Raw genomic sequence first — 12,703 nt, 5'->3', positions numbered from 1 at the left:
TTCGTTTTCAGCAACGACCAATCGAAACTAACAATAGAAAATTCACTGGCGCAAGTTTTTGAACTTCCGGATATCACCTTGTGAGTCTTACCAGCATCAGTAAATATTGGACCTGCAAATTTATCATCTGAAGATGCATTGGAGTTAAAGATGTCAAGGATCTGACAGTCGTTGTTGAAATATTTACAGCAAAGTATATGTTTCTAAATGATATATTTATATTTGTTAACTTATTTCAAGCTAAAACGAAACAAAATAAGAGGATACATATTTTATAACGCTAACAAACTTAGAAACAAAGAGTTAAAGACAATGAATGATTTACTTAACTTATATGAAATAGGTCTATCAGAACTAGTTAAAATGAGATTGTTTACACAATTTACATTTGTACATCAAGACTCGCTACGGAACAATGAACAGAACAGAATCTATATATTGCTATGTTACAATTATCATGGTTATGTCAGAACTTTGTGAAATAAGTGGTTGAAAACCATTTCAGAAAATGTTGGTTGATAGACTATAGAGATAATGTTGAACCACCATCATCAGCTCAAGCATGTCTGTCTGTATTAAAGTGAATTAATATTGCTGTCACCTAGTTGTGTTCCAATCATCGATTAAAATCGAAAATCAGTCGATTGCTGACGTAATCCAAGCAATCGATTGCATTTTTAAAATTCTGATTAATCGGTTAATTATTTTATTTTACAAGCATAATAGTTTTTAACCCTTATTTTCCAACCACAGCTATTGCTTTTGACTTATTTGTGTAAGTTAAAGGTGCAGATAAATAAACTCTTGTATTTCTACCCGTATAACAAAGCATGTTTCTGGGCTTGGGCGTACTTTTGGTTCTATAAAATGAACAAAGGACCAGTTGGATCACCACAGAAAGTCATCATTTACCCATTCTTATGATTTATTTGTTAAAATTGATGTACTTTTTACATGTCCGATTATAATCGATAATTAGTCAGTTAGAGTAACCCAATCATCGATTATGAAATTCTTACCGATTCCCATCACTACTGTCACCAGATAAATTTTCCACCTCACATGTTTAATATGAAAAGTCATTTGTTGAGTTCACAATTTATCAGAATATGAAATTATTAAATCGAAAAACAAGTAATACACTATTTAATCTGTGATAATGTACATAGAAATGAATTCTATCTCCATCATTTACACCTCGATAAATATGTGATGGTCAGAAGGTTCAAATACAGGCACCAGTTAGATAAATATGTGATGGTCAGAAGGTTCAAATACTGGCGCCAGTTAGCTCAGTTGGTGTTACCTGATAATCAAGAGGGCCCAGGTTTGAATCCTTGTCTGGTTCGTCATTATTTCTCCCATCCCATTACAAGTATTGTTGCTAACTTCATATCCCACTTGAATCACCAAAGAAAGCATTTCATTGTTTGAAGAAATATGAAATGATTTTAAAACATAATATTTACATTCTCCCCAGTCTTTGTGATGACACTATATATCGATTTCGTACTCTACAGTCCAATAAATTCAAATGACATATTGCTGGGGCACAAGCAGGGTTTGCATACTTAATATTCTAATTTTAATCCGCCTATACGAGATCATTCTTTGAATATTATGAGGTCATACATATAATTTTGATCAGGGTGTGATTGAATCTATCTTGGGATTTGATCTTCCCCGATCAAAATTATCACCTCATAATAATCGAAGAATGATTCTTTATTCCTTAAATAAATAGATACAATACAATATTGTTACAATACAAATATGCAATGAAATATCTCAAAATCTTGGGTATTCCTTAGTTTTTTAACAAATTCTATATAAATTAAAACTATATATCAGAGCTTATACAAATTGATATAAGGCAGTTTGGATATGTTTTGATTGATATGATAGTTTTTAATCAACTGTTAAAGTAATTTAAAAGCATTTCTAGGCAGAATGTTTATTAGAAATACCAGGATACATGTTCACTACAAATATGTATTTTTCTTTAAAATTAGGTACAAAAAAGGACTATGCCAAGAGGAAAAGCAGGAACAAGTGCAGCTGGTAATGAAAATAATGTTGGTTTACAAAAATTTAATGTGAAGATCATTTAATTGTGATTTTGTAGCATTTCTGTGGTTTGAATTTGTCGAAAATCGTCAGTAAATCATTAGTCAGGTTGATGTATTAATTGAAGGGGTTACATTTAACAAGGAGTGTTGCAATGTAATTTTTATTTTGTATTCATTGTTACGTTTTTTAAAAAGCCAAGAAGCCAAGGGCTCCTAAAGGCCCAAAACTCCCTGCACCATTTGCTAGTGGAACTATTCTTCAAGATCTAAAAAAGAAGCAATGGAAGCTTGGAAATGAAGTTGGCAAGGGAGGCTTTGGCCTAATTTATCTTGGTAAGGGTTCTTTTTCATATTTTCTTTGAATTATGAATCTGTATTGAAAATAGATCCTAAAGTTGCACTACCTTTGATTTCAGCATCTGAAGATGCAAACACTCCAGTTCCTTCAACAGCTGAGCATGTGATAAAAATAGTAAGTCCTGATATTTTACAATGGAATATACTGATAATTTTTTGATGACATAATAAACCCACCTTTGATACAAAGCAAGGCTCTTCTCTTCCGGCGGAAAAATGTGAATGGCTGAGTACCTTTTACATACATGAAAAATGGATTTAGAATTTCATCTATTTATTCAAGTATTCCACTCTTTAGTATAATTTTCGTTTTGTGATTCCTGGAACTCCCTCACTTTCAACAAATGATTGTATCCTACTAACTTTTCAGGAGCCACTGTCCAATGGACCTTTGTTCTGTGAACTCCATTTCTATCAGCGTGTATCTAAACCAGATATGAGTAAGTGTGACCTAACAGCTCCATGTTTCCTTTTCACTTACATGTAATTTATTGCAATTGCAGAAAGTAGTTTCAGTCATGCAGATTAATGTGTATGTATAATAAACATTACGCATGTAATGTTATACAAATATTGACTGGGGTTGAGGGCAACATTGATTATATTAGCCCCCGAAGGACGAAATATTGCCCGATGCGAAGCGGAGGGTAATATATTCGTCCCAATGGGGCTAATATAATCAGTGTTGCCCCGAAAGCACAGCCAACATTTTTTTTTGTTATATGGAGAAACATACCTTAATTTAAGAAAACAGATCCCTTTAAACTTCTCAGCTCAACATAGAATTCACGAATTCAATTTTGAGCAAGTTAAGTTAATTTGCAAAATATCATCGACGTCAAATGGTTACTGGTGATATTCTGCCACCCGTAGGAATTAGGTTACAGATGCTCTACCTGATTTTACTGCGGCAGTAATTCGCAAATCCTTATATCAGTTATGAAAGCAAACTGTTGCATTGCATGTCTGTTGTTTACTTGCCTTGACTGATTGCATATTATGACGTCGACACCTTGTTTTGGAGTCGTGAAGAGTTCTCTATGTCACCATTTACGAATCAACAAATCAGAAGTGATTAATTGAAATGGAGAGATTATTCTCTAGGTATTATTCCTAGCTGGTCATTATTAAAAAATATTGATCGGTCAATATTTATCGTATGAGCTAATATTGAAATTATTGACTAATCATCTGTATAGCGTTATATAGTGAGAATATACTACTGAAAATAACAATAACTTTTAGTTTTAGCATTTTAATAATTGAATTACGGATATTTTATTGACAAATTCGTGCCATTTCTAGTTCAAATGTAAAAATTTCATAACAGATTTTGTTTTGTAATTCAAGTTTTTTGCCTCGACGTCAGCACATGATATAGCGTCTTCTTCTCATGCACCATGGCCTATAATCTTCTACCCCTACAAATACTTTTATTCAACAATTTTATTCATCCTGAGAAGAAAAAAAATTGCACAATATAATCTGTTATGTATTGTATAGGGATGTAATGAAAACTTGTATAATGTGACTTGTGTGCTTCAATATGGAAACAGATTTCTGTTTATTTTAATAAATGTACATCATATTAACTGTTACAGTTGATGACTGGGTTAAAAACAAAAAGATGAAATACCTGGGAGTTCCAAAATATATAGCCCATGGCACTCATCAGAGGGATAAAGAGAACTTCCGATTCATGGTCATGCCCCGCTTTGGATCAGACTTGCAGAAAATATTTGAAGGTTGTGGAAAACATTTTGCAAAGGAAACTGTACTGGCTTTAGGATTAAGAATGGTATATCTATATTTAAACTGACTGAAGAATCATAGAATGTTTTTTCTTTGTATTTTTTTCAAATTCATATATTGCTTTACAGGCATTTAAGTTTTGAAATAATTTTCCTGTGTTCCAACTACATGTACATGCATTGCATATTATCTGTCTTCAAAGTATTTGTTCATCATTGAATATGGTTTTTGTACTCAAGCTATTTAAAAAATTTTTTTTTGTAGATTGATGCTTTAGAGTACCTTCATGAGAATGGTTATGTCCATGCAGATATCAAAGCCTCTAATATACTTCTAGGCTTCAGCAATCAACAACAACTGCAGGATCAGGTAATATTAAATCATTTGGTAATCATACATATATATTTATTTCAATTGCGATAAGGTCAGTGAAGGGTATTTTGAGTCAAGAGTAGCTGCTCTGAAACCCTTTCTATTCTTTACCCCATGCGGTAAATTTTTCCAGAAAAAGATATTTCAATCTTGTTTACAAAGTGAATATACATGTATTTCAATCATGATGAGTAAGATCTCCAATTTTCAGGTATTTTTGGTTGATTATGGCTTAGCCCTGAAATACAGTCCAGACGGATCTCACAAACAGTACAAAGAGGACCCCAGGAAAGCTCACGACGGCACCATCGAGTTTACAAGTACTGATGCCCACAAAGGAGTTGGTAAGTCAACATTAAACTTCTACTGAATGATGAAGTTATAAACTTGCACTTGTACTTCAAGAAAGTAATGATGTCTGATCTTAACGAATTCCACTTCTCTGCATTTCACATTTCTTCAATTTTTAAATACCTGAAAACTAGTTGATTAATACCCCAGGTATCATTTATCGTGGATTTTGCTTCTATGATTGTGTAATCTTACAGTGTATTACAAACTGTTTTTCATCATTGACTTTAATTGAGTGGTATCATGAAAAACAAAGATATCTTTTTGTCTAGACAGTATGTTAGACCTTTCAATTTTCTATTCAAAGTTCTACACAAATCTCCACTTTTCCTTTATTCCCAGTGATTTTCTCTGTTTTTATTAAGTGGCCTGTAGCTTTTGAATTATTGGCTGTAGAAAAATCACTGTTTCCCTATATTATGTATGGAGAATACATAACATCTTTAGGATGGTAATGTTACTGTGAAATTTAGGTGGCTGATGATGCTGACAAATGTTTTATCAGTATATCTTTTGTTTATTTTTTTGCCTCCTGACTATTACCGATATTAGAATTACTGGTATTATTCATTATTCATATACTTCAAAAGCAGCACAATCATCAATGGTCAATCCATTTGGCTTTTCAGCTCCTTCACGAAGAGGAGACATGGAGATCCTGGCCTTTTGTATGCTGCAGTGGCTGTGTGGAAAATTGCCATGGGAAGATAAACTACTGGACAAAGATTATGTGGCAAACTCTAAACTCAAGTAACTCTTAATTCATTTATAAAATTCTGGAGATGTTTGGTTTACTGCATGTATATGGACATGCGTGTATTTTGTAAAAGCAGAAATATTTGTAAGGAAATTAATTTCATTTAGTTCATCAAAAACATTTATCAAGAAAATCCAATCCTCAAATTTTTTATAAGATAGTATATTGTTTTTTTAATATAGTTAAATATAAAATCGCAATAAAATTCATCCAAATCACGCACAAACAAAATTTTATTCACACAAAAATGTCATTTCCTTACCCTCTGGTTTTGATATCAAACCCACAACTCTGATAGATATACGGGTAGTTTTAATATTAGATATAAGTTTCAATGACACCTTTACAGGTATGTTTAGAATGACTGACAGATGTTGTCTCCTCTTTTCATATCTCACAGAAATAGGGTCCTCTCACACTGAGGATTACCCAAATAACTCGTATACATGTAGTTCTAAGTTCAGTTGTCTTGACATTTGTGCTTTGAAACTCTAATTTTTGGGAGTTGATTTTAATCAGCTCTCCTATGTACTTACTCGGGCAAAGCGAAAGTGAAACAGTGTTTGGACCTAAGCACAAATCAATACCGCTGACAACACTTAGTTCTTGAAAATAATTGATAAACTCGATGCTATGTATTCTGAAGAATTGTTTCTCAAAAAACTTATTTATTAATACCATGAAAATAATAAGATTTTAAATTGTACAAACAGTTCAGATATTTTTTAAAGTCGTATGTATTCATAAGCTAGAGATCAATGTAGTCTCGTTCTACCAGACGCTTGGCTGTCTCCGTTATTATCCGACAAAACTCTTGAGTCTCTCTTGCTTGTCAGAGATAAACGGAGACAGTCGAGCGTTTGGTTGAACAAGACAAGAGTTCAATCTTGCCTGGATCCATACAATTTCTCAGAAATATTTCGATTACTGATGTACTTCATGCCATGCAAAATCACATATCGTTGATTTTGAATGATAATCGATAAAATCAACTACCGTCAGTACTTCAGTACTTTGATTGTACATCGTAAACATGATGCTCTGGTTAGTTTAAAATCAAGAAACTTGCCTATATACATTGTACAGCATTCAGAGCTTTTTTCTTCATATTGCATGTACCGGTAATTGAATACTTTGTGAAGACATGCAGAATGATTTCAATATACCGGTATTCAAATCTTATGTTTTTAGCTCACCTGAGCTGAAAGCTCAAGTGAGCTATTCTGATCACATTTTGTCTGTCGTCCATCTGTCCGTCCGTCTGTCCGTCCGTCCGTCCGTCTGTCTGTCTGTCCGTCTGTCCGTAAACTTTTCACATTTTCAACATCTTCTCAAGAACTACTAGGCCAATTTCAACCAAACTTGGCACAAATCATCCTTAGGCAATGGGGATTCAAAGTTGTGAAAATTAAGGGCCACACCCGTTTTCAAAGGGAGATAATTAGAAATTAATGAAGAATTTCGAGATATTTTCAAAAATCTTCTTCTCAAGAACCAGAAAGCCAGGAAAGCTGAAACTTGTGTGGAAGCATCCTCAGGTAGTGTAAATTCAAAGTTGTGAAATTCATGACCCCCGGGGGTAGGGTGGGGCCACAATGGGGGGTCGAAGTTTTACATAGGAATATATAGAGTAAATCTTTAAAAATCTTCTTCTCAGAAACTAAACAGCCAGGAAAGCTGAAACTTGTGTGGAAGCATCCTCAGGCAGTGTAGATTCAAAGTTGTGAAATTCATGACCCCCGGGGGTAGGGTGGGGCCACAATGGGGGGTCGAAGTTTTACATAGGAATATATAGAGTAAATCTTTAAAAATCTTCTTCTCAGAAACTAAACAGCCAGGAAAGCTGAAACTTGTGTGGAAGCATCCTCAGGTAGTGTAGATTCAAAGTTGTGAAAATCATGACCCCCGGGGGCAGGGTGGGGCCACAATGGGGGTTTAAGTTTTACATAGGAATATATAGAGTAAATCTTTAAAAATCTTCTTCTCAGAAACTAATCAGCCAGGAAAGCTGAAACTTGTGTGGAAGCATCCTCAGGTAGTGTAGATTCAAAGTTGTGAAAATCATGACCCCCGGGGGTAGGGTGGGGCCACAATGGGGGGTCGAAGTTTGACATAGGAAAATATAGAGTAAATCTTTAAAAATCTTCTTCTCAGAAACTAATCAGTCAGGAAAGCTGAAACATGTGTGGAAGCATCCTCAGGTAGTGTAGATTCAAAGTTGTGAAAATCATGATCCCTGGGGGTAGGGTGAGGCCACATTGGGGGGGGGGGTGTTAAAATTTTACACAGAAATATATAGAGTAAATCTTTAAAAATCTTCTTCTCAGAAACTAATCAGCCAGGAAAGCTGAAACTTTTGTGGAAGCATCCTCAGGCAGTGTAGATTCAAAGTTGTGAAAATCATGATCCCTGGGGGTAGGGTGGGGCACAATGGGGGGTCGAAGTTTTACATAGGAATATATAGAGTAAATATTTAAAAATCTTCTTCTCAGAAACTAATCAGCCAGGAAAGCTGAAACTTGTGTGGAAGTATCCTCAGGTAGTGTAGATTCATAGTTGTGAAAATCATGATCCCTGGGGGTAGGGTGAGGCCACATTGGGGGGTGGGGTGTTAAAGTTTTACATAGGAATATATAGAGTAAATCTTTAAAAATCTTCTTCTCAGAAACTAATCAGCAAGTTGATTCATTATAATTGTTAAGACTTTGGCTCCAGGACAATTCCTTGGCCTCACAAGAAGGTTCAGAGTTTGATGCAGCTAAATATCTTACATATAAACAATTGTAAAGGATCTTTTTGAGAACTGCAATACTCAACATGTGATATGACTATAAAATTGAAGCAGGCAGCTATTTTTTCATTAGAATCTTTTTGTATTACTGTATTGAGTTATTGCCCTTGATTTATTGATTCTTGATTATTTTAATTAATGCATCCACTGTTAACCAATTATTTTGATGATTATTTTTATACAATAATAGATATTCAATGTTTATAAGTTGTTCTGCATAAGTAGTTTTGGGTTAGGCCGGATTAGTTTGTTTATTTTTGATTTTCAATTTTTAGATACTATGAATTATTTTAGGCCGGCACATATATAGGGACAGTGTCTATTGCAATACGACGAGCGACTGTTTAGGGTTAAACTTGAACAAGTATGGATAGATTGAGTGTGTGGACACCCCTGCTCTATCTAATCTTCGTGATTTCTAACCTATGATATAGAGTGTGCGGTCATTCCTGCCCTGTATCGCATTAATACAAGTGTGCGGTCATACCTGCTTGTGGTGATTGCGGTGGAGCACTAGTGTATGGTCCTCCCGGCTGGTGTTCTGGCCTTTCTAGCGCTCGTGTGCGGCACTCCCTGCTTGCTTTAGGTTGAGCTGTTGGCGCAAGTGTGAGGTCATTCCTGCTTGCGTTATCCCTGCTTGCGTGAACGTTGGTACCTGTTGAGTTGCGTAGGTGTGCGGTCATCCCTGCCTGTGTAACGTTGAGTCCCTATATATGTGCAGGAGCGGTGATTAAAGTCTGCTCTAGTAAATATTGGCAGCAATCAGGGCTATCCGAGTTCCAAGGAGGAAAAATGGATTTTATTTATACAGGATCTACATGTATTATTGTACATTGTCCAGATTGTTTGTATTATGACTCCATTAAGCTGACTTTATCATTCCTATTGTTCCTCAGGTGAGCGATGTGGCCCATGGGCCTCTTGTTTAAAAGTTTGTAAATGAAAACTTCTTGTAGGTATATGAAAAACATTCCTTCCCTGATGAAAGCTTGTTTTCCAAATGGGGAATCACAAGGTACTGTACATTAACTTGCATGTATATTTTGAATTTTTTGCCTATTTCTTTTAATGTTTTATGGTAATGGTAAGTTTGGCTTCAAATCAATCGGTATTGAAGTTTCAGAAGTTGGAGAGAAGGCTCATAACTTTAATTCTGTTTCTTTTTTATTTAACTTTTTCAAGCATTATCAGCTTTTTTTTTCAGATGAAATTTCAACATTTCTTACCATGGTATCAAAATTGGGCTATGATGAGAAGCCAAATTATACAAAATACAAGGAAGTGTTTAAAGGTGGACTGAAGAAGTTAGGTGTGAAAGATGAATGGAAACTCAGCCTACCGATATCAGGGCCAGCAAACAAAGTAATTCTGCCTGCCAGTTTATACCTTTTGTTCAACAAACTAATTTGTAAACTACATTTTGTTACGAAGTGTAGGTTGAGAAAAAAATTTTATTTTGACTTCTTGGTTAGGATTTGTTTGAAAAGATATAAAACCTGGTTGACACTGGTTCTCATAATTTGCAACTGAGTTTTCCATAGGAAAAATCTGGTTTACAAATGGTGAAAATGACGGTGTGGGAATGATTGCGAAAAGGGAACCCTATTGTACGGATAACTCCTCCTACAATTTTCAAGATAGAAAGTTGATGTTTTGCAGATCAGTTGTACATATATCAGAGATGTGCATATTACTTAGACTGTTGAACTTGGTTAATTTTTTGGCAAAATATTGCATATACAGTACTCCATTTCTATGAATAGGTGGTGTTTATCAATTCAGGGTTGACAAATGGATTATGGATAATGTTCACACAAAAGAAAACCCAGTTTGCTGTCACATTAACATTTTTATACCCTCAGTCCAAAAGAAAAAGGGGTACAATGTATACAATTTTAGCCTTGTATGTCTGTGTGTCCTTCCGTCTGTCCATAACAAAAATTTCTGAAGCATTTTTCTCAGCAACTATTTATCGCAGGTGCTTAAAATTTACCGTAATCAAACTTTTTGTTAAGGCATGCCATATGGTGGAATTTATTTCTGTACCAATCGAATGTCGACTTTATTTTCAAACAAATTTTCTCAAAGATTTCTCAGCAAGTTTTCTTTGCAGATGTTTGAAATTTTATCATACTCTTTGTTTAAGCACGACATATATAGTGGAATTTTTTTTGTACCAATCGAATGGCAACTTGCTGTTAAATGAGGACTTTGTTTATTTTTTGCCTAAATTTTAAAACAAACCCCCATCAACGATTACTCAGCAACTATTTATCGTGCTTGAAATTTTAAAACACTCTTTGCCTACACTCTTTGTTTAGGCATGACATATACTGGGATCTATTTTTGAACCAATAATACATCAACTTCCTGTTAAATGTCGATTTTGTTCTTTTTTTTTAGCCTAAATTTTCAAACAAATTTGTGTCAATGATTTCTTAGCAACTATTCTTTGCAGATGTTTGAAATTTTAACACACCTTTCTTTTGGCATGCCAATTGGAAGTCAACTTCCTGTTAAATGTCGACTTTGTTTATTTTGTATATTCACATCAGAGCGGGGGTATTACATTACTAGTAAGCATTGGCTCACAGATATCTTGTTGTTTCAATATTCATTATGAAAGTAAAAATTCTTCCAATTTAATTTCAGAGGGGACTCAAAAGGAAGAGTGAAGGAGGTGCTGAATGTTCTACTCCAAAGAAAACAGCTGTGGAAAAAGTCAGAGGGACACCAAAAGCAGCTGCTGCCTCTGGTTCTCATCAGGGTACACCAAAACTAGCTGCTAAGCGCAGGCAAGGCACCCCACAGGGAGGGAAGGGTAGAGGCACCCCTAAGGTTCCAGCGTCAGTGAAATCTCCAGTAAACGGGAAGGCTGTAAAAAGTCCACAAAAACTCAAAAGTCCAACAAAAGTCAAAACTGTCAAAAGTCCAGTGAAATCTCCAGCTAAAGGTACTTCCTGGATTCAATATTGTTCTGTGTCTTGATATTGGTATACATCTTTTACACCTTGGAGTTGCTGAAATATTACATGCATATATTCATGTGTACACTGTGTTTGTTTAATAATTGAATGCCAAAAATGTGTTCAAGTTGTCATCATAGTTGTGATTACTGATAATTGTTAGAATATTGTGTCTGATTATGTTTATGGTAAACATTAATGGTATACATTAATTATGTATTATGGTATACATTATTTTGATATACCAGTACTCATCTAAACACTAAACAGTTACTATAGAGTCTCATCATTTCTCTTTGTGGAATACAGTATACTTTATAGCCTGTTTTTATTACCAGCACAATATTCAATATTTGCATCGTTAGTGTGGCGAGAATTCCATTGTTTCTTACTTCTCATTCACAGGCACTAGATTATCAAAACCATCTACTACTCGCCGCAAAGTTAAAAGAAGTAAGGCTCCCAAAGTTGATGCTTGTGTTCAGACCTCCCCCTGCTGAGTTTAAACGTAGTGAGAGATAGAGTTACTTATACATGTAGGATAGTCATTCATGTGTTCACAGGAAAACAGGCCCCCAACAGAAACTGTTTTTATTTCTTGATATGTGTACCATTTTACTTGAACTGTCGAGGAATGCGTTACCATTCTTGTTACAAAACATATACTTTATATGATAAGATATTTTCTTGGTATTAATACAATGACATGACTGAATGGTAACAGAACCTTAGTCACAGAATGGTTATTAAAAAATCCTGATTAGGATAATTTGCATGTATTGTGTACATGTTCTTATTGAATTACTTTTCATCAATATCTGTAGATTTTCTTTAAAAACTTATGATAATTTTTTCAGAGGTTGTCAAAATATTTTAGATAAAAATGAATTTTTTAAACAATGAAATACGTGTACATTGCTTTGTGGTTTTTTTTTTTTCTCACAAAACTTATAAAATGTAAAGAGTGGGTAAATTTGGTCTGTGTACAAATGTACATATACAGCATAGATGTACAAGATAGATCACCATATATACATGTATATTAATTTTACCTGGGGCTAGGTCTATTTTTATCTTAATTTTCTGTTTTGACCACAATTACAATATAACAATAAATAAGGATGGTTACATTGAAATTAAGGTCAAGACAAGCATGGCATCTGTGGTGATTTCATTAATTTACATGGAATTAAATATTACGCATGTGATCATTCTTATACAAATATCTGTCAAAAAATGCTGTGAAATAAATTGTACAGCCATATCAAAACTTGCATGTCCAAAACTT

The 12,703-nt window shown here is 34.4% G+C and overlaps 1 protein-coding gene across 1 annotated transcript; it reads left to right on the top strand.

The window, feature by feature from the left end:
* Positions 1–33: 33 nt before the first annotated feature.
* LOC105345624 (serine/threonine-protein kinase VRK1) lies at positions 34–12,331 on the top strand. The gene is made up of 13 exons (XM_011453818.4): positions 34–193; positions 2,013–2,061; positions 2,265–2,402; positions 2,486–2,541; positions 2,797–2,866; positions 4,028–4,224; positions 4,443–4,547; positions 4,762–4,894; positions 5,531–5,651; positions 9,406–9,464; positions 9,654–9,811; positions 11,102–11,402; positions 11,821–12,331. The coding sequence occupies exons 2-13, from the start codon at positions 2,028–2,030 to the stop codon at positions 11,913–11,915; spliced, it is 1,467 nt and encodes a 488-aa protein (XP_011452120.3). The 5' UTR covers positions 34–193; positions 2,013–2,027; the 3' UTR covers positions 11,916–12,331.
* The last annotated feature ends 372 nt before the right edge of the window (positions 12,332–12,703 follow it).

This window comes from Magallana gigas, chromosome 6 (assembly GCF_963853765.1).
Source record: "Magallana gigas chromosome 6, xbMagGiga1.1, whole genome shotgun sequence".
Taxonomy (NCBI): domain Eukaryota; kingdom Metazoa; phylum Mollusca; class Bivalvia; order Ostreida; family Ostreidae; genus Magallana; species Magallana gigas.
Note: the sequence above shows the minus strand (reverse complement) of the source record. Positions and strands in the feature narration are given on the sequence as shown.

Coding starts and splice junctions, on each gene's coding strand:
- LOC105345624 (XM_011453818.4), top strand. CDS start 2,028: ATGCCAAGAGGAAAAGCAGGAACAAGTGCAGCTG. Junction 2,542..2,796: donor CTGAGCATGTGATAAAAATA/GTAAGTCCTGAT, acceptor CTAACTTTTCAG/GAGCCACTGTCCAATGGACC. Junction 4,548..4,761: donor AACAACAACTGCAGGATCAG/GTAATATTAAAT, acceptor TCCAATTTTCAG/GTATTTTTGGTTGATTATGG.